The 21946-nt window shown below is 42.2% G+C and overlaps 1 protein-coding gene across 1 annotated transcript in view; it reads left to right on the top strand.

Moving 5' to 3' along the window:
* Positions 1-1589: 1589 nt before the first annotated feature.
* CECR2 (CECR2 histone acetyl-lysine reader) overlaps positions 1590-21946 on the top strand; it is a 111399-nt gene continuing 91042 nt past the window's right edge. The window contains exon 1 of the mRNA XM_084811875.1: positions 1590-1712. Within this exon, the coding sequence (XP_084668001.1) occupies positions 1590-1712 (123 nt within the window). The remainder of the gene's footprint in view (positions 1713-21946) is intronic.

Here is a 21946-nt window from a genome sequence, read left to right as displayed (position 1 = left end):
ATTATATCAACATCGGTACTGAGGCAGGATCTGACATGTACGCCATCAACCTCTTGAGGACAAGATTAAGGACCCCTCTCTGATCCAAGAAAGGCTTAGTCCCAGCTCTCAAGCTCATCTGCCACATACTCTCTGTCTCCTAGGGAGTCTAGACACTGGGAGATTTCTCCTGAGTCGGTCCGGTCAGATCTCTTAGAGAGGGACAGAGGAAGACGATATGGACCAGGTACTTGTGAAAGGTCCCAATCCCCATTTACAGAATGGGATTGATATTCTGATTGGTCCCTCCCACCGTATAGGACCTATCCATTTCCAGAGTGGCAGTATTGGTGAGACCACAGCATGTATTATGATTGTATCAGGTACATTGGTGCGATGTCCCCTTGATACCGTTCTGTTCCTTCAGCAACCTTATCGTGACCTCTAGCAGAGAGGTCTTTTCTTCTTTCTTCGCCAGTACCTCCATGATCTTCATCTTGTTGCAGAACTCAGAGTCAGAGAGACCACGGAGTGAAGGAAAAAGAGTTTTTTCTTTATTTAACGTGCGGGCTTAAGGCTGGAATCTCTTCCAAAGAGCCAAAAGCCCCGATTTACATCAGCACATTGTTTTTATAGATATTGTGACACATATGCAAAATCTCCCCCGCCCCTTTCTGTGTGGGTTTGCAGTTTTCAACATTTCTTCTCTTAGCACCATTGTTTATAATACAAGAAATGGGTTATAGGGTAGCCATGATAAGCAGAGAACAGCAGAGAACATGATATACAATTCTATGACCTTAGCCTTTGTTGACAAGATAAGAAATTCCTGTGTCTCGTCAGCTTACAAACATATATTTCAGAGAGCAAGAGCTCAGCGAGAACATGAAGCATGAGGCTGCATGAGGCTACTTAATCTGACCCCCGATATGGCGGCTACAATCTCTTCTTCAAGGTCATCTGCCATCCTGGGCACCAAGTGCACAGCTGGCAGAGCTATGTGGAACTGCTTCGCTGAGTTGCCTGCTACCACCTTCTCCATCTTTGGCATGGGAGCTACAGGAGGAGACAGCACTTGATTTCAAGGCATCTTCTCACTCTGTGGAGGATTGCCAATTGGATCTGACTTAGTTTTCCTCAGTACTGCCATCAGTTTCTGTCTCAAGATAGAGCTTCTCCTTCAGAGGACATGGGGCATTTCACAGACCAGGTGCTCAGAATGGAGCTGTTGTTAGGCATTGACACTCAGCAACCAACTGAGCGCATACAGGACCTGGTTTTTGACGTGGTATATACCAGATTGTCTACCCTGGTGGCAATCCTGTTCTGAAAACAGTCCAGCAATCCTGGAAGGTGCCATCGTCCATGACACCAACACTGAAGCGTGTTGAGTCTATGTATTGAGTCCAAGAGAAGGATGCAGGATTTGTCTTCCCAGGTCAGTTATAGTGGAATCTTCTCAAGGAAGATCACAGAAAATCAATGCGTCACCTGTGGATAAAGAACTGGATGTGTTGGGGCGGTGACTGTATTCATCATCAGCTTTAGGACTTCGGGTGGCTAATTACAAAGCTACCATGTCGTGCTATCAATTGTTGTAATGCGAGAAAATGAGCTCCCTATGCGATTATATCCCAGATGATGAGAGGGAACCGGTGAGCGTTTTTCAGGTGGAGGCCCTTAAGCTGTCAAGGCAACAGATCAACACAGCCCGACATCAGGTTAAGGCCGTGGTCAGTGTGGTTGGGTTGAGGAGGCATGCCTGGTTATGCTCTGCGAGTCTAACACCTGAAGTTCAATCCCAGATAGAGTACGTGCTGCTTGATGGGGAAGGTCTTTTTAATGCAAAGACAGATGAGGCAATAGACACTGTCCAAAAAGCTAAGTCAACTGCTAAGAAAATGGGCCTTGGACAAACCTCCTAAATGGTCCCAGCAACAGCTTCCATACCAGGCACATTAGCCTTTGGACCATGCTTTTCGATACCAGCCTCTACAGAAGGCAGTCCTCCAGTTGTTCTTGTCAGGCCTGTGGAAGATCTGATAATGTCTCCAAATGGCAGTTTTGACTCACCCAATGTGTTTCTTCCTCCCCTTTCCTGTCCCCCTGTATTCAGCACTCTTCTTTCTCATTTCCTTCCAGCTTGGACTGTGATAACATCAGCCAGCATGGTTACAGAATAGACTTCGACATCCTCCCTCCCATAAGTTCAATACGTGTGACTCCCCGTCAGAGGTGCTGGGTTTGGAGATAGAGTCTGTTTTGTAGAAGGGAGTTGTACCACGAGTTATACCATTCCAGCAGGCAGATGGGGTTTTCCCCCATTATTTTATGGTTCCCAAATGGGATGGAGGACTACATCTGATTCTGGACCTTAGAGACCTGAATTCATTCGTTACCCCCAGAAAGATCCAGATGACTACTTTGACGACGATCCTTTCACTCCTCTGTTGGGGAGTATGGTTCGCAGCAGTTGATTTCAAGGATGCTTACTTCCACATTGCTATCGAACATTCGTACCGGAGATTCCTGCATTTCCTCATTGGCTCCAAGATGTTCCAGTTTCAGGTGCTGCCATTTGGACTGGCCACTGCCCCAAGGGTCTTCACCAGATGCATGATAGTGGTACATGCACATCTCTGTGTCCAAGGGGTCAAAATAGCCATAGTAGTCATTCGCAACCTTCTGGGGTTATTGGGCCTATATGTAAATGAAGAAAAGTCCACACTGAACGCATTCATCGGAGCCATGTTAATTTCAGTAACAGGTCGGGCTTCAGTGTCTTCAGCACCACTCTGTGGCATTTACAGTTCAGCGCTTACTAGGTCTGATGGGAATGGGAATGCATTTCAGTAGCATATAAACCTCTCAATAGAGTACTTACACAGCGAATCTAAGAGGCACAGCAACTTCCTTAGCCTTCAGGGGATGTTCTTCTTTAGATGAGATTTGTAGAGCAGCTACTTGCTCTTCTGTGCATACATTCACCAATCACTACAAGCTGGAAACCTTGGCATTGTCTTGGTAGCACCTTGGGAGGCAGGTGCTGCAGGTGCATCTGCCTCCCAACCCTGAAGGGTTGTGACTCAGTGAAGACTCTTAATTCTAACCCTGCCTACCCAATATTGCTATGTCATAACCTGAAGAGCGAGGACTGCATTCCTCAGAGAAAACAGGAATTTTTGCTTAGCATAAATTTCTGTTCTTAATGAATGCAGGAGGAAAGTTGCCCACTCCATACAGGGTTGGAATTGGCTCAACCTTCTGGACTATAGTCTATATGTGGGGAGGTATGTTGGGCCTCCTGGGATGCTCTCCTACTACCTGCCCTTGTAAATAGTAGTTTTCTTGCTCAAACAATGAACATATACATTGATTGTACTGACCACTAGTGCTAGTATTTGTATTAGATTATTCTTTATGTTACAGTTACAGTTCAGTCTGGGAGACTGTCGTACCTTCCCAGGAAAGGAGTGCATTTAGTAAGCTGGCCTCTCCCACTAAGCTCTGTGAGAAGGATAACCTGAAGAGTGAGGGCTGTTCTCCTGAAAAGTGAGGACTGTCTTCTTGCATTCCTTGAGATCAGGAGTTTTTGTTAAGTAAAGATTCTGGGTGTTGTTGTTGCAATTCTTGACCTTATTGTGGATATTAAACATTTGGCTAAAGCTAGAAGGGAGCATAAACTATTATTCATCCACACTTAGTGGCATTCATAACAGGCAGATATAGAACAGAAAATGTAGGATGTAGTGCTTGCAATAATGCCATAGACCAGCTTGAAAGGAGGTCTTGGCATTTAAACAAAACCAACACAGTGCTTTGGTTCCAAATGTCTAATATTAATTAATGCTTTATTTACAACAGTGCTCTGAATCTGGATAGCTAAAATGCCAGGGTTCTTGTCTCAAAACAATGAAGCACTTTGACAGTTATTTACCAGTCTATTTCACTACTTATGCATTCCCAATTTCTTGGAAGAAAACAAGTCAGGGACAGTTGTCTTTTCTCTGGTATCTAAACAGGATCTTCCCCCTTTTCTGATTGCATTTCAGATAACGTAGCTCACCTGTACCAGCTAAGGCTTAATTAACTACATCCTAGGTGATTTTCAAAACATCTGTTAACTTCATAGTGAGAAACTCACAATACTGTAAAGTGTTACACAAGAGCAGCAATCTTGCTTTAAGTCCAGTTAAAGTCAGTACTGTATTGGCAGCTTAACTGTGTAGAGCAGAGCTTTCCAAACTTTTCGTGTTGGTGACACACTTTTTAGACATGCATCATTTCGTGACATGGTAATTCAGTTTTACTAGCAAACTGGAGGTTAAACTAACCAGTTATAAGAGATACGGACACATACATAAATTGTAATAACGAAATGTATGGGGATACAACATATCTCATGAAAACCTTTCATTTATATTTTTTAAAATATATGATTTGTAAGATAATAACATACATTGTTGTCATTTATGAGTAACAGTATGTAAATATGTGCAAGAATTTAAAAAAGTTGAATAACACCAATAACTACTTACCATTTTAATGGGATGTATGAGGTTGATGGGATGAACACAGCTTTTCAATATTTGGTGGAATATTAGATAAAGACACTTGCATTTTGTCATCAAGCATTTTTAAGCTTCCATGTTTCAGTGTCTTTAAGTTTGCCATCGTTGAAAAGGATACTTCACAAGTGTATGTAGTAGAAAACTGCAGAATAATTTTTAATGCTTTTTTAGCTATGTTTGGATGCATTTTTGAAAAGCGAATCCAAAAGCTGTCTAAGTCACCCTGTTTATGCATCATTAACAGATTTCGATCATTTTTTATGTCAGCTAATTCTTCTTCAATAAGTGAAAAGTTCCTCGTTGCAGTTGGAAGAAATGGATTTCTGATCCAGTCATAGTCTTGGATTTCAACATTTGGGAAGTAATGATGAACTTTCTCTTCAAGCAATGTGAAATGGTCAACAATTAGTGAGCTGATATCACATTTTAGCTGGCACTCAGCAGTTTTGGAAAACATTTCAAAATTTCCTTCTTTCACTTTCCTTTTCCAGATTGCTATTTTGTCTCTCATAGCACAGCTTTTATCTACCGCTGTTAAGATATTTTCTCCTTTTCCTTCCATACTGGTGTTTATTTTATTCAAATGTTCAAATGTGTCAGCAAGATATGCCAATTTTGTGCACCAAAGTTTACTTTGAATTAGATCGCAGAATTCATTTTGCTGATTTTCCTCAAAAAGTTTAAGCATAATTTCCCTCAATTCATATACACGACAAAGTATTCGACCTCTTGAGAGCCAACAAACTTCTGTGTGTAGTTGAAGCTTTTTAAACCTTGCTCCCATGTCTTCACAAATATGAGCAAATAATCTTGATTGAAGAGGTCTACTTTTTAATGTAATTGACCATTTGAATCACTTTGTCCAAAACTTTTCTTAATTCATTTCCAATGGTTTGCGCGACTAGTGCTTCGCGATGTAAAAAGCAATGAGTAATTATAATATTTTCATTCTCTTTCTTTGCTAAAGCTATAAAACCTTTTGTTGAACCAACCATTGAGGGTGCACCATCTGTGCATATTCCTACACAATTTAAACCATTGCAAATTATTTTCCTTCATGAAGCAATCTAAAGTTTTAAATATATCTTCACCTCTAGTTCTCATTGGAAGTTCTAGACAACACAAGAATTGCTCAATAATTCTGTCAGTATGAATGAAAGGTATAAAAACCAATAATTGCGCTAACCCACTGACATCTGTTGCTTCATTTAATTGCAATGTAAAGATCATATTATTGTCTTGAAAAATATCCTTCATTTGCTGCTTAATGTCATCAGACATGTCTTGAATACATCTTCTGATTGTGTTATCTGCCAAAGGGATTTTATTAACTTCTATCTCAAATTCGGGCCCAAACATTGTTTGAACAAGCACAGCAAGATTCCTTTATGGTGGTTTCGGCAATAGCGTGTGGGTCCTTGTTTTTGGCAATTATTTTTGCAACCAAGTAACTTACCTTTTGAGCTTTCTCTGATGCCTTCATTCTCTTTGTGAATGATGCAGACTGCATCTATATAGATTTTGAAAGCTCAATAAAGTATTCTATTGGTTTTTCTGACAAATGACAGTGTTTTGAGGTAAAATTACGCTTTGATTTATTTGGTACCATACTTTCATTTGCAAGTATATCCCCACAAACTAAACACTGGGGACAACGATTGTTTTCATTACCAGAAAATGTGAACCCCAGTTTCATATAATCTTTACTGTATAAACAAGGCTTGGAATTTTTTCCTTTACACTTCTTATATACTAATACAGACCGTTCAACAATTGATTCTTGCGTAGTTTCCTCTATAGCTGCTACATTTTGTTCATTGCAAACGTCATCTTCACCAGCTTTCCTTTTCTTAATTAGAAACGTATCCATTTTACAGGTAATTCAACTGTAATTTAATGAATAAATATATGCGAATTTATTTCTAGGTTTTAGCATAAACTAAATATGAAAATAACAGGACTGTTTTTAGCGCTTATCTTACTCTGTTTTTTCTTATGAAAATAACAGCACCTGCGCTCCACTCCCACAATGATAAAGTGAAATAAAGATAGGAATCAGGACCGGGAGAAAATGTGAAAAATAAACAAAATTAACTGAAGTATTTACAATACATATTAGGACACATAGGTCCAGGTAGGAGCTCAGCTTCAGAAACACATGAAGTAGAGAAGCAAAAGTCCAACAAAAATGGTGTAAATATATATGTCTCACTACAAGGCTATATTGCTCTAAATATTTGCAGTGCCTATGTCCAGAGTCCAGTTCCAGCACTCTCCGGTGGTACACTGCCGGTGGGTGGTCAATCCATGATTACAGCAGAGAAAATAAAAAATAAATGGCAGAAATCAAATTATAAGTGCACGTGGTGGGTGGCTTGCTGTTTGCACATTGGGTTTGGGAGTGTGGTCTCCCTTCAGCCAGCAGCAGGTGGGTTGACTGGGTGACAGCCTGCAGCTGCGCTCACCCAGGTGATTGGGAGCACGCTGATTCTGAGGCTTCTGGCCTCCCCTGAGCTCCGACTGGCCAAGATGGCCGACAGCCCGCTCAGTGCAGTCCCAGGCGGTGTTTCCACCCACGCGTTACTTTGGCCTGGCCACGTGGCAGCACAGTGCAGAAGTCTGCAAAGGGCGCACCTGAAACCTTGCAGGACTGGTGGCTGCTGCTACTTCTCCATGCCAGCGTCGGCCGAGCTCTGCTCCCAGGGCGGCGCCTCCCCTCCCCTCTCTTCGCCCCGCACCTCTGTCTTTCTGAGGAGCGCAGGCTTGAAGCTCCTCGCCTGCCCGGCACGTCCCTCCCTGCTCTGGGGGTGTCCGGCGGGCCGTTGTTTCACCCCGCCTCCCTGCAGCTGCACCGAGGATGTGGGGAAGCCTCTCGCCCGAGCTGACTGCAAATTGCTCAACTAATTGCTCCGTTAACTTCGAATTCTCCGCACTCCCCGTGCAGCCAGCGTTACCACACTCCTCTCTGTACTGCTCCAACACTGCCAGTCACGTGCGTCCTACGTCAAGACGCCACATGATCCCAAAGCAGCTAATGTTAAAGCAGCTAAGCCTTAGCTGCTTTAACGTTAGCTGCTTTAGGAAGTTCCGGGGGAGGGGCCAAGGGAAGCAAACGCGAGTAAGGGAGCTCCGCGGTGCCCTTCCGCACAATTTTCTGCATTTTGCGTGACACACCCACACACTGCCGCCGACACACTAATGTGTTGCGGCACACAGTTTAGAAAGCTCTGGTGTAGAGGATTGTAGCCAAAGACTACGGGCAGCGATCAGTCTCATTTTATATCGTAGTTATTCCTTTATATACTACAAAATAGCATCCTACAATAAATTTCTTACGAAAGCTTTCTTCTCTATAAGAATTTAAGTAAAGGTTTTATTTTACTTATTGGAGGCTCATCCATGTGGTAAGCTGTTCGTGGTAAGCAGCTTCCCACATGGTTCTGGTAATTTTCTCCACAAATCTCTCCTTTCCAACTTAACGCATCTTACACTAGGGTTGCCATCTTTTTCTAGCAAGATTCCTCCAACTTTCATAGCTGTTAAATGAGCAGATTGGCAGGTGAAGAATTTTCTGTTCCTTCATCTGCATGCGTAGGAAACCTACACCTGTTGAATTCTGCATGTCATGCAGTTAAAGGCATGGGAGCTCTGCTACAAAAAAAATGGCAATCCTAGGAAAAAATATCTAAAGAAAAGTTATTGCAAATGGTAGATTCAGATGGATATGCAGGAACACAAGTCATGACAATTGTTGTAAAGGCAGAGGGAATGACTGTAGACTCAGCAGGCCTCAAACACAACTGTCCTTTATTTATCACACACAGAACTGCAGAACCTAGCAGAAGTTCCACCCACTGCTACCACTCCCAACTCTACAGGAGCTGCCAAGCTTCAAAACAACAACTAACCCACAGCACCCCCCTAGAATACATAACATTTCTCCCCCACTTAGCTATTATAGTCTTTCAACCAACAAGGAGGCACCCTTTCACGGCACAGTCTCTGCACTCAATTAGTAGGTGTAGATTGCTCCTATTACTTTCTTTCAGTAACTGCCATAGGTAAGGAAGGAGTATTGTTCCCATCATTTAGTGGTTCTGGCATTTCAACTGGTGGTGAGAGAAACACATCCATTCCAGATGGATCTTCAGCAGCTACCTCTGCTGATGACAACCCACTGGCCAGAATGCCTTCTCAGCTGGTCAACATGGCGATGCCACACTGACCCATCTGCTCACTGACTCTTGTATGACACAGGTCCAGTGACCTCAATGATAGAGGAAGGAACCCACCTTAGTCCAGCACCATAGTTCCTAACAAACACCTGATCGTGTGGGGCAAATGAATGGAGAGTAGGAGCTGAGAAGGCAGCATCCAGAGCTTGCTCACATTTGCTTTGTAAGTCTTCAGCTAAATCTGGGTGGAGATGGTCAAGGCAAATTTTTAGATGCTGCCCCATAAGTAACACTTCAGGGCTGACTCCCATTGTTGCACAAGGAGTAACATGCTGAGCAACAAGAAACCTGGCAAGGCATGTTGGCTGGTCTCCTCCTGCAATGTACTTCAGGGCATCTTTTGTTGTCTGCACTATCCGTTCAGCTTGACCATTGGGAATGATGAGGTGCAGTGGTGACAGCCCGAATAAGGTTCTTGTCTGCAAATGATTTAAATTCAGATATAGAAGCAGTCCCATTGTTTGAGACTATAGTATCAGGCAACTCATGGGTAGCAAATAAGTGGTGCGGTGCTTGTTGCAGTGGCTGTTTGTGATGGTACTAAGACTACTTCAAGCCACTTTGAATAAGATTCTACCACAATCAAGAAGTTTTTTTCCTTGAAATGGTCCTGCAAAATCAATATGGATTTTTGACCAAGGCTTCTTGTTCACTTCCCATGGAAAGATAAGTGCTCTTGGTGGATTGTGCCCAGTGGCTTGACAAGTACTGCACTCATTTACAGTTTTTTCAATATCCAAGTCGATATCTGGCCACTAGACATACTTTCTGGCCAATGCTTTCATACAAACAATCCCTGGATGTGCTGCATGCAGTGTGGTCAAGATGGTTTGATTACCTTATCTGGAATAACAACACAGTTTCCCCATAGCAGACATCCCTTATGGACAGACATCATGCTGATAATGTTTGAATGGCTTAAATTCCTCTGGCAGTTCCTCATTTGGCCATCCCTTCCATACCCAGTTTAAAACATGAGCCAGTACAGGATCTCGAACAGTCAGCCTAGCAATTTGATTAGCCTGATGAGGTGGGTCAAGATGGGCTTCTAGCATCAAGACTTCCAGTGGAGGAGGTACAACAAAATCTGGCATTTGAAGTGGTACCCAACTCAATCCATCGGCATTAGCTATTGCCTTTCCTGGTTTGTAGACAAGTGTATAACCATAAGCACTCAGCAGCATGCTCCAGCACTGCATGTGAGGTGATAGTATGCATGGAGTAGGCATACTAGGAGAGAAGATTCCTAAAAGAGGCTTGTGGTTTGTGCATATTTCAAAAGCATGGCCATAGAGATAGTTGTGGAAGTTTTTGACTCCTGAAGTAACAGCCAAGGCTTCTCTGTCAATTTGTGCAAAGTTCCTTTTGGTGGATGACATAGTCCTTGAATAATAAGCTATTGGTGCCTCTGTACCATCTGGAAACTTGTGGCTTAGCACAGCACCAACCCGTAAGAAGCATCAGTAGTAAGGATTAGCGGGTTTTTTCATAATGTACAAGCAAGGAATTTGAACTCAACAAGTGTTTGACATTCTGGAAAGCATTCTCATGCTGGCTGCTCCATTTCCATGGAACTCCTTTTCCCAGGAAGCAATGCAGTGGCTCAGCAATGGTAGCCTTTTGTGGCAGAAACACATAGTAGAAATTGAGAAGTCCCAAGAAGGCTTAAAGTTCCTGCTGTGTTTTTGGAGCAGGTGCATCATGAATTGGATGTATTTTTTTTGTCAGTAGGGTGAATGCCAAAAGCTTCAATACAATAGCCCAAAAATGTTACGCTGGAGGTTCCAATTTCATATTGCCCTTTTTTTACATGAATGCGGAATGTGTCAAAATGATGTAGGACTTCTTGAAGTCATTCAGCAAGTTCTTCTGTTGATCCCATGAGCAGGACATTGTCAAAATATGGCACAACACCTGGAATTCCAGAAAGTAAGGTTTCCATGAATTGTTGGAACAGACCAGAGGCCACAGAAATTCCGAATTGCAGATGCTTTAGTCAGAATGCCCCTCAATGAGTGATTATTGTTTGGGCATCTGCTGTGGCATCATCAACAACCAAATGTTGATATGCTTGGGCCAGATCAAGTTTTGCAAAGACTTTCCCTCCACCATGAACAGCGAGGAGTTGATTGACAGCAGGCACTGGGTATGGATGCTGCTTAAGTGCCTTATTCACAGTGCACTTGTAATCCTCACACAGTCTCATCTTCCCATTAGGCTTTAATACTGGCACAATGGGCATAGACTACCGGGTCTGTGTAAGTGGTTGTAGCACACCTTGCTTGATGAGATGTTCAAGCTCTTCAGTTTTTTCCTGCAATGAAAAAGGCACATTCCTGGCTTTCATGTAAATTGGTGCAAAAGATGATCCAGATGGAGTGACACTGGCTTCCCTTTGTATTCTCCGAATTCTCCAGAAAATACCCTTAGAAATTTATTAACAATTGCTGCAAGCTGACCTGTAGTAAGGGCATGAATTCCTTGAGCTAATCCCTATTGATGAGAACCAGTTTCTCCAGAAGAGGTTTTTCTTCTGCCCCTCCACAATTATAAGTGGAAGCTTCCCTTGGAAGGAGCCATACTGTATATCTACAGTGCAGCATCCAACGATATTGACCTTCTTTGCATTGTAATCATGCAGAATGCATGATAGACTTGACAACTCTGGAGTAAGGGTCCCAGAAAATATGTGATTAAAGGTATCTCTTAATTATGGATACCCCAGGCCCCAAATCCACTTCCATTTTGCACTTCCGGCCATTGATTAATATTGTTGCATACGACACAGAATCATGAGGTTCCTTGCCACAGACCTTCTGAATGTGATATAGCTGTTGAGTTTCATCACCCTGTGGATAGTCAACCCCATGAGATGCTAGGTGGAGTGACCCTTTGCTATAGTTCCCTAGCCTTTGCTGACAGATTTGGAATGGCAGACTCGCTCAAGGTGACCCTTCTTGCAAAACTTGCACTCAGCATCCATGAATCTGCACAGAGAACACTGATGTGGTCCTCCACAGCCTGAGCAGGAATAGGTAAGCCAGGGCCTATCTGCAGATTTTATGGAGGGTGCCTTTCTTGTGTTCTGTTGACCTTGCTGCCCAGAATTCTCAGCCTGCTTGCTCTGGATTGCATTTACATCATCTGCAACTCTCTTGAGTTCTGTGACATACAGCGATGCAGTCTCACTGGCTAATGCCGGTGCCTTTTCTTGAGCCATTGCAAATGTCAAGTTTGGCTGGGACAGGAGGCGTCTTTGTAATGCTTCATCATAAACCCCACATACAAGGTGATCCCTCAGCATATCTCTAGAAAATCCCCAAAGTTGCAGTGTTGAGAAAGATGACACTCTTCTGCAATATAAGTGGCAATGCTCTCTCCAGGTTGCTGCATTTGTTGGTGAAATTTAAATCTCTGCACAGTAACTGAAGGATTTGGTGAGAAATGTATCTTCAATAGTCCTAGAAGTTCATCAAATGTCTGAGTTTTGGGTGAGGCAGGAGCAGTGAGGGATCTTATTATGGAAAATGTCAGTGGCCTACAAACAGTTAAGAGCAGAGCTCGCTTTGGTTCAGCATTCATTAATTTATTTGCTTCCAGATAGAATTTGCTTCCAGATAGAATGAAAGCTGTTCTGCATAAGAATCCCAGGAAGCAGGTTGACTAACATCAAACTCTTTGATATGTCCAAAAACAGCCATTTTGATTTTAATTCTCTTAAAACACACACACAGGAGTTGCTCAAGTTCTTTAAGTGGGCCTAGCTGTTTGCTTACCAGTTAGCTGCATTCATTGGATTCACAGTCCTTGCTGCCTGTGTAGCTCAATATCCCACCTTCGTCACCACAAATTGTTGTATAGGTAGAGGGAATGACTGGAGACTCAGCAGGCCTCAAACACAACTGGCCTTTATTTATCACACACAGAGCTGCAGAACTTAGCAGAAGCTCCATCCACTGCTCCCACTCCCAAATCCACAGGGACTGCCAAGGTTCAAAATAATGACTAACTCACAGTAACCCACCCAGAATACATAACAGCCATCTTGTTGGGTGTGTCATGGGAGCTTAGGACAAAGCAGAGTACTGTGCTGCCAGGAAGATGGTTTCTGAGTGGGGGCAGGGGGTGCTAAGAATGGGCTGCTTGGTCCTGAATAAAGATAATACTCAGCTACAGGTCCTTCACACAAAATATTTCAGAACACTAGAAAATATTGGTCTCCAGAAACATTTTAGAGGATAGTGTTAATTCACGTACAGCTCATTTGAGAAAGTAGTTCAGGAAAGACAGAAGCCCACTTTGTCAAAGGTGATGGTGCAGTAGCAGGGCCTTCAGTAATTTTGACTACTGTTCAGGACACAATTTGAAGGTGTTGTATTTATTTGACCTATAAAAAGGGCCTCAAATGAGTTGATCCCTTCTATATCAGTTTTCTGAATTCATCTGGTTTCCCATGGCAAGTGGGAACTGCTTCCAGGAAACTAGGCAGGGAAGCTGTTATAAGCTGGTAAGGACTTTGCCTTTTTTCTTGTGCAACTATTAACTTTTTTGTGGACTTAAAATTGTCTCTCTCCCTCCCCCTTTTCTGTGTCTTGTTATTATATCTACATCCAGCTGACATGCTGAATAGCCAAGAGTGTCCCTCTACATTTGTGGAACTCCTAGGCCTGGTCTATACATGCAGCAGAATGATGTGGTAGAATATTGAGGTAGTAACAAGGGCTGAACAGCTTCAGAGTAGGCAATGATATTTTTGAGTGCTTCCCTACATTAATAAATCTCTGCAATAGAAAACAAGCACAGCAGTCAAACGGCTTTCTCCCCAGTGTGCTTTTTTTTATTTGAAGGGATTTTTTTTAATGCAGGGAAGCAGTCAAAAGTAATATGCCCCATCTTTAGCCTGAAGTGATATAGTCCATTCTGGTACCTCATTCTGCTGCTTGTATAGATTCAGCTTTGTTCTGTGATGATTTGAAGAGAGAGAAAACACTGATTCCCACCCCCCGAGGCATTGTAAGCTCTTTTAATTTGGGCTTCTTGTTCAATGGTTTAATTTGGCTATTTTGGTTTTGTATATTTTAAAAATATTTCAGCTGTTGTAATACAGACTAAACCTTAGGTAAAAGATGGACTACAAAGCAAAAGCAGTACAGCCAGTTGCTTGTTCTTTCAATGTAGAAAAAACATTTTCCTTTTTCATGCTTCTCCAAAATTGTGTTCACATTTTTGTTTTTGAAACAGTGTGCAGCAGTTCACAATGAAAACTACATATACAGTTTTAGCTTTGAAGCCTACAACAGGATTTTCTTTTACATCACAGTTTCTCAACAGTAATCTTGTTTCTTCCCAGCATCTTTTCCCCCAGCTGTGATTAGCAGAATGTGAATTCCTGTGAGGATCCTGGTTCTTCTCTCGGCTGCTGTGAAAGCAGCAGTCTTGGTCACTAAGCAACAGTGTTGGGCCCCGATTGGCTTTATTTTACTAGCATCCTGTGCAGGATGACGGCTCAGTGGAGCAAAGCAGTACTGTGTGGCCATTGGGAAAGCTGAGGAAATGTGGAATTCCAATTGGAATTAAGAGGCCAGCCTGGGAATGTTAGCTAGCTAACTCAAGTCTCTAAAGGATGCTTGAATAGTTTCTATCAAAGTCTGAAAGTCTTAGCTGTTCATCTTCCTGATGTAATTTAGGTACTGAATGGAGGTGTAAAATTTTGCTTCACATGTATAAAAAGTTGATTTTAATTTTGTATTTTAGTGCTCATGTTCTGCTGTGTGCCATAATAGGTAACTTGAATTAGATATGTTCTGTTGGGGCATCCTGGACATTTTTGATATAGTTCTTCTTTCTGTTACTGTGTATTTCTTGTGGATTCTGTAGCACATTGCTTTAAAATTCATTCTAATTGCTTAAATAAAAGCTCTTGCTCTTTTAACATATCCTTTTAGCTATGAAGATATTTGTTCATTTTTTTTACACTTTTATGTGTCAGTTTAGGTTTCCTTTGGCAGCATATGAATATGATTATATGCACAAGTAGCAGTTGTTAAATAGTGATGTTTTAAATTGTTATCTTTAAGGTTCTTATGCTTTGTCTTCAAAACAGTTCTCTCCATAGTCCAGTATGTCTGCACACAATCTACTACATGAATAGCACATAATTGGTGTATTAGAAACTGGAACAGCTTGGCCTGCCATACACAGTAGTTATGTAAGAACACCTTGCACGATGCTTCATGACAAATTGCCACCCATGTAGCACAGTGTGTATAAGGCCTAAGCATTTTGTTCATAAGGAAAAGGCAGTTCACTCCCAAGCTGTAGGTTTTATTCCTGATGACTGAGTCTTGAAATGAAAATACACGATAGATCTTCAGTATATTTGTGTTTTGAAGGTTTCCACTGAGAAACAGCTAAATTAACAATGGCTGCAGACACTGGGTTCTATGGAAAACAGCTGCAGAATGTTGTGGTTATATTGCATAGCAGTGCAACTTAGCTGGAGGCATTTTAAAATCATTAGTTAGATAAGGATATAAGGAACCATCAGTGGTCCACATAAACCTCATACTGTCAGTCCTGAGTGTAAGTGGGTCTTGCATTAATCTCTTCAGGGTCTGAGGCAAAAAGGTTTTCCCTAGCCCTGCTACTTGTGGTTCCACAACTGTTAGGGATCCAACTGAGGGCCTTTTAGATGCAGGAAATGAATACTATCACTTGGTTAGAAATCCTTGGCCCTCTCATGACTTTATCAAGTGAGGAAAATTGATTTTAATGATGATATTTTACACAAGGGACAACAAAACAATTAAATCATTGATTTTGGATTATTTGTGACAGCTACTTATGCATGCCAGCTCAAGCTAGAGCCATAGCAAATAGAGATAGCAAGCTCTTTTTTTCTTAAAGTCACTGGATTTCCTCAATGAGATTGGGTAACTGACAGGGTGGACTTGCTTGTTCTAAATCGAAAGGAAATTGGGTGATTGTTGGGTACAGACAGGGAGATGAGTACAGTCTGTGGAAGTGAGGCTCTTGGGGAGACAATCTTCTGGGATTTTTTTTTAATCTCTCTCCCCACAAGAATGTTGTGCCTTATACCTGGGCTACAATGATGGTTACCATATAGATTGGGAGAAGGATGGTCGTGATAGTACCCATTGTATGGACTTCACAGACATTGTGTTTGTACATCATTTGAATGTAAATTCCATACTACTGAATGGTGAAGTCTATGCTGAAAAGGGAATATAGCCACCTCAATCTAAATATACAACAATATCCTGTAGAAACCTAATGCAGTGGTTCAGATGTATTGCTAAAACCGGGGTGTAGAACTTTTTTCAGACCAAGGGCAGAATTCAATATTGGAGAAGCACTCAGTGGTGGATGGGGCCAAAACACCAAAAATACCAGTATATTTTAGTTTAAATCTCTTACTGCCAGTAACTAAGCTGAGGAGGGGTATTTCAACCTTGTAGAATGGAGGAAATACACAAAAGCTGGGAAATTTCCAAATGATTGGTGATTGGGGGAATGGGGTGGGGCAAGGGTAAGCAGGGATTCCCATCTGTGGAACCCCAGAAAGCTAGATTGGGACACCAAATGGACTGGATTTGGCCTGCGGGCCTGAGGTTCAGTATTCCTGGGATGGATGTTCACCTCCTCTCTGGGAGCCTTCCCCTCAGAGATATAGTGATCATGAATCCACCAGACTACTTGAGGGTCCTGCTGACAGGAATCTGGGTAAACTCTAATTGCTATCACATATTTATTTACTGTACTCTTAAACCACCTAACAACTGAAGTTCATTGGGCAGTGTATAATACATCAAAAACATAAAATGCAAACATCAAAACTAAAGTACAGAATAAAACCAAGACAAAAGCAGCAGTAAAGAATAAAACCATCTCAGCACATAAAACCAAATTAAAACTAGCAGAAGAATAAAATACTAAAAGCAATACAAACAGTTTTTACAATGTCTGGGAGAGTAAAGAAGTCTTCACCTAGCACCGGAAAGACCATATCGTAGGTGCCAGGTGAGCCTCTCTGGGGAGTGAACTCCACAAATAGGGTGCCACCACTAAAAAGGCCCTCTGTCTTGTAGCCACCCACCTTGCCTCATTTGTTAGGGGCACCTGGAGGAGATCCTCCGATGATGATCTTAATGTCCAGGTAAGTAAATATGGGAGGAGGCATTCCTTCAGATAACCTTGCCTCAAGCTGTTTAGGGCTTTAAAGTTTAAAACCAGCACTTTGAATTGGGCCTGGAAACAGAATGGCAGCTAGTGTAGATGGAGGAGTACTGGCATAATATGATCACATTGGCCAGTCCCAGGACAGAGCCGCTATGCCTCTGCTGGTTCTGTTGTGTTTGCAGGACCTACCGCTTGTACAACGAGGCATTTGCGGTTTTAAAACTAACCCTGAAAACGAGCAGAAATGTTCATTTCAGGTCAGCGGAGCTCCTTTCTACGATGTAGTGGCAAATGGCTCTATCGCATTCTCTCATCCTTGCATGAATAGATGGCGGCTGCACCGGTAATCCCCCTCCTGTTTTAATTCTGCCCCCGCCCCGTGCACCTTTTCACCAGGTTGATGAACAACCAGTGTTGCCACTTTGGCAGCAGAGCAGGTCTGGACAGGGAATTGTGAGGGGAGGTGTTCCTTTACTTTTGGAGGGGTTCCCTCCTTTCCCACTGATCACTTGTGTTCTAGCCAGGATCAGGGTGGACAGGATGGACTGCATCTTTTTCACATCCGCTGTGGTTTGCACTCATGCTCAATCTGTCATCAGGACAGTACCTCTGATTACCGGTGATCCCAAACCTGATCACCATGAACCAGGACAGGATTCATCATTTGGACCGCAACACTCTCCACATGACAGTGTGGCACATCCAACTAGTGCCCTCATGGATGAGTTGCCATCAGACATAGAGTAGGTGCTGGAGGCAGCACAAAAGCTGTCCACATGTATGTCATATGCAGGTAAATGGAAGTGCTTTGTTGCTTTCACCAATTTTTATGATTTTGATCCTTTTCAATACCAGTTGCATTATGGTCTTCGTTTTCCTTTTTTCCTCCATGTGAAGGAGTTGGCATTACCTTCTCTCAAGGTCTGTTTGGTTGCAATCTCAGCAAGCCATGCCCCAGTCCAGAGTGTTCAGATTTTCTCAGCTTGGCTCGTCAAGTAGTTCCTAAGGATCTTTGGAATTTGGCTCTCCCAGTCTGACAACTGATGGCCAGTATGTAGTCTTTCTGTAGTTTTGAAGGCCTTGATGTCTAAACCATTTGAGACTTTAGTGACTACCAATCTTCGCCTCCTGACATGGAATATGGCCTTCTTTCTTTCAACCACATCTGCTTGATGATGAATACTGTGCACTGTGGGTGGACCATTCTTACCTAACCTTCCATCGGGATAAAGTGGTTCTCTGTCTGGATATGGTATTTATGCCTGAATTTCACCTTAACTAGGACATTGTCCTACCTATATTCTTCCCTTCTCCAGTGACTCCTGTGAAATCAACACTATACTCTCTGGATATGCAGCAAGCACTGGCTTTCTACAAGTCCCTTTCAGAACCCTTCTGCAAGTCTCCTAGCCTCCTCCTGTGGTGTGAGGGTCACTGCAAAGGGCTGCCAGTGTCTTCATAATGCCTCTCTGCCTTAGTGGTGTAAGTGGTTTGTTTTGTGTATGAATTCGCAGGACTTCCATTGTTTCGCTCAAGGTGTGCCAATTCTGGACCTCTGCTGTGTGGCAAACTGGTTGCAGCCTTCTACTGTTATGAAGTACTATAGGTTGGATGTTAGAGTGAAAGCCTACTCACAGTGCTCTCAAGCAGTGCTCTCATCGGTATTGCAATAGGACACCTGCCCTCCACTGGTAAGCTAGTTCGCTAGTTGCCCATATGTGTGATGCACAGAGACCACAAAGAAGAAGGGTGGGTCATTTACCTGTAACTCTGGTTCTTTGAGTTGTTGTCTGTACAAGGTTCCTGAAAGGGGCTGCGCATTGGTGCAGGGCCCATATGTGTGAATGCATAGATGACCACTTGAAGAACCACACTTACAGCAAGCTGTCTGTGCCATGCCATCTGAACTTGAGACAAACTGTGGTAATCTATAGTTAGTGGAAATAAGCCAAACCGGAAACCATAGTTTATGATTTACTCCCTGAATGCCTGTTCATTTATATTGTACTCTCTTACGGCCTTTCTGAGTTGATAGCCCCATCTCAATGGCTACCCCATTTACTGCATGATCCTCAGTTGGCTGGGATCACATATGTGACTTACCCCCAAAGCCCTCTCACAATTACCCTCTTTATTGATTAGCTTTGTTTACCCTTAATGAAGTCGTCACATGTCACATCTAATTGGCTGTATAGCATTGTGACATCAGTACATTGACTACATGATCCTCAACCGAGTTCATAGTTTCTAGGAATAAAAATGGCACAAAAAAAAAAAAATGGCACAAAAGCAGGAAATAGGAACAATGGCAATAAACAGGGTTGAAAAAAGGTTAATATTTGCACAATGAAAGTGTGTGTGTGTGTGTGTGTGTGTGAGAGAGAGAGAGAGAGAGAGAGAGAGAAATCTTCATCCCCCTTCCACCTCCAGAACTATTTTTGTCCCCCAAATTAAAAGATAATGGAGCCGTTCAGATGTTACACTGGCATCCAGGGGCAATTCGTGGGTTAATTAACCCAGAAATTGCAGGAATGTGCATTGCGCACAAGTTGCTTTCAGTTTCCTGGAACAACCTACAAATGCTGCATTCATAGCTTGTTTCCATGACATCCGAACACGGACACTTGGGGTTGTTCATAGGTTAAACAACCCAAAGTTAACCTAAGACAGTTAACTCACAAATTGCTGCTAGCCACTGCCGTTACATCCAAACAGGGTCAATATTTATTGCAGCCCTAGTTTCAAGTTAGACTGCAGAATTGGCTGATTGTTGAATATAACCTGAGGGATGAGTGTAATCTGTGGAAGTAGGGCTGCTGGAGAGTAAATTGCTGGATGTTTAGAATGGCATTTCGATTCAGAGGAGGTTCCTTTTTAATATCTGCTTTTTCAGCCTCATGCTTATGAGATGGAAGCCACAGCCAGTCCATACTTAAAATGGAGAGCATCCTCATCCTGCTTCCTTGCTTGTTGGCCAGGGAGGTGGTGTTTTGAAATGGGATTATAACTTTGAGCCCCCAGCTTTGGAGCTACAGCCTGTTCACCACGTTGCCAATGGGCTTAAAAGCTTAAGAGAACTCCCACTAGGTACCCAGGAAGCCTCTTAGTATTGAAGTTGGCAACGTTTTGGGATCAGCTGTTCTGTATTTATCCCTCCGCAGTGCATCCTGACTGAACACTGGAGCTACTAAAGCAGTGATACTTCTGGGAATAGTATCAAGAATTAACTGGTTTGTTAGCAGATAGTCATGCTGACGCTCTTTGTAAGTCTGTGATTGCAGTCACTTTGTGCTGTGCAAAGCAGAGTGGCCGAAAATGCTGAACATTTGTTCCCATTGGCAGGGGACATACATTCTCAGTGTGTGTGCATGTGTTTATGGTCTTTTTTACAGAGGAAAAAAGACAGTATGTGCACACTAGTATCTGTGCTTTCAGCAGCTGGAACCCTGAGCATTGCTTTTAGCAGGTTGATAAGTTGAGTGTGTGTGGGTTTGTTCTTTGTATTCTTGATCACAGAATCTAGGATTTGTCAACACATACCCAAGATTTTGTTGTTTGAGCAGATGTAATATGAGATAAACAGTTTTAAAGGCAAAAATATTAATCATCTACTTTTTGAGGGATTTATTAACTGCTTACTCAGAATATACTTCTCACATGTGTTTCATTTAGGGGCACATATTTAAGAATACTTATTTCAGATTAATTTCCCTTAGTAAATACATAAAACATCCCCATTATACGCATTATCATGGTAGGTTCTATTGCATATTTGTGTTGGGTGTGTTGGTGGTTCTAGTTCAGATAAATGACTATAAATAAGGAGCTAGGCAGTGATAGTTATTCTAGATGCCTGCACAATTTTTAAGTGTGATGGGTGTGTTGTATGTTAAACCTTGATTACTTATTCAGGGTACATACAAATGTGGCAATATAACAGGTTTATTAAACAGGGTTATATACAAGTTCCAAGCTGGATTCCTAACATAGGCCTACAGCAGGGCTTCTCCTAGTTCAAGTAAAGGCAGACAAAGGGGGAGGGAGGCTGGCCTGTACTTAATTATTTGGACAGGTAATTCACTGTGCATGAATACAACTCAGTGACTGCATTCCCCATGTATTTAGAGGAACCCCAAAGCCCATATGAATTGTAAATTCATCCGCTGTTTATTTATGAACCTAAATTGTCTAATTTATTCTTTTCTGGGCAATTCATTTTGTCTGTGAGTAGAAAGCGAAGGTGGTGGTGGCCTTCATCTGGTCTCCTACTGGAATGCCACAGCTTCTCTTTTCTGCTGACCAGTAGGGTAAAAATGCTGTAAATACATTAAATAAATAATGTGCACAGTGGGAAGTCTATACCACTCTTATCCTCTTCCATTTACATCATGGCCGGATACCCCTTTCATCCAGCAAAATAAATATATGGATAAGCAGGATAGATGCTCTATTCTAAGGGAAAAGGGATTATTTGAAGTGGTGGACAGGACTATTAGCTATAGTGGGAGAAAACAGCATGGTCTTCAGAGGCTTTGTCTGCTGACAACACTGCCACAAAACTGACTAGAGTATTGAGATTCTGAGTTCATGGACTCTTATTAACTCTGCCACTAAACTAATGCCTCTTTTCTAAGGAGATATATTTTGAAGCATATTTAAATGTATGGAAAAGCATAAAGAGCGGCAGGGGAGACCATAAATGCATTCATTTTTTATGCAAACAGTTTTTGTACAGAAAAGGAAATAGTTACTAGATATTGTAACCTTTTTCTAAACCTTGATGGTGTTCAGTACTGTTACAGTTCAAAACAAATGTGTTATGTTTCCCCAATGCAACTTACTGATTAAGAAGAGATGCTAGAAAGCCCAGTGGAATAAGTTTCAAGTATTTATTCTAATTGGCTACTTGATTGTGTGATCATGTACAGTTTTAGTATGACGTAAAGAAGGGTGCTACATCTC

Source organism: Heloderma suspectum, chromosome 7 (assembly GCF_057233095.1).
Source record: "Heloderma suspectum isolate Gila_16-S chromosome 7, 16-S_ref, whole genome shotgun sequence".
NCBI classification, from domain to species: domain Eukaryota; kingdom Metazoa; phylum Chordata; class Lepidosauria; order Squamata; family Helodermatidae; genus Heloderma; species Heloderma suspectum.
Note: the sequence above shows the minus strand (reverse complement) of the source record. Positions and strands in the feature narration are given on the sequence as shown.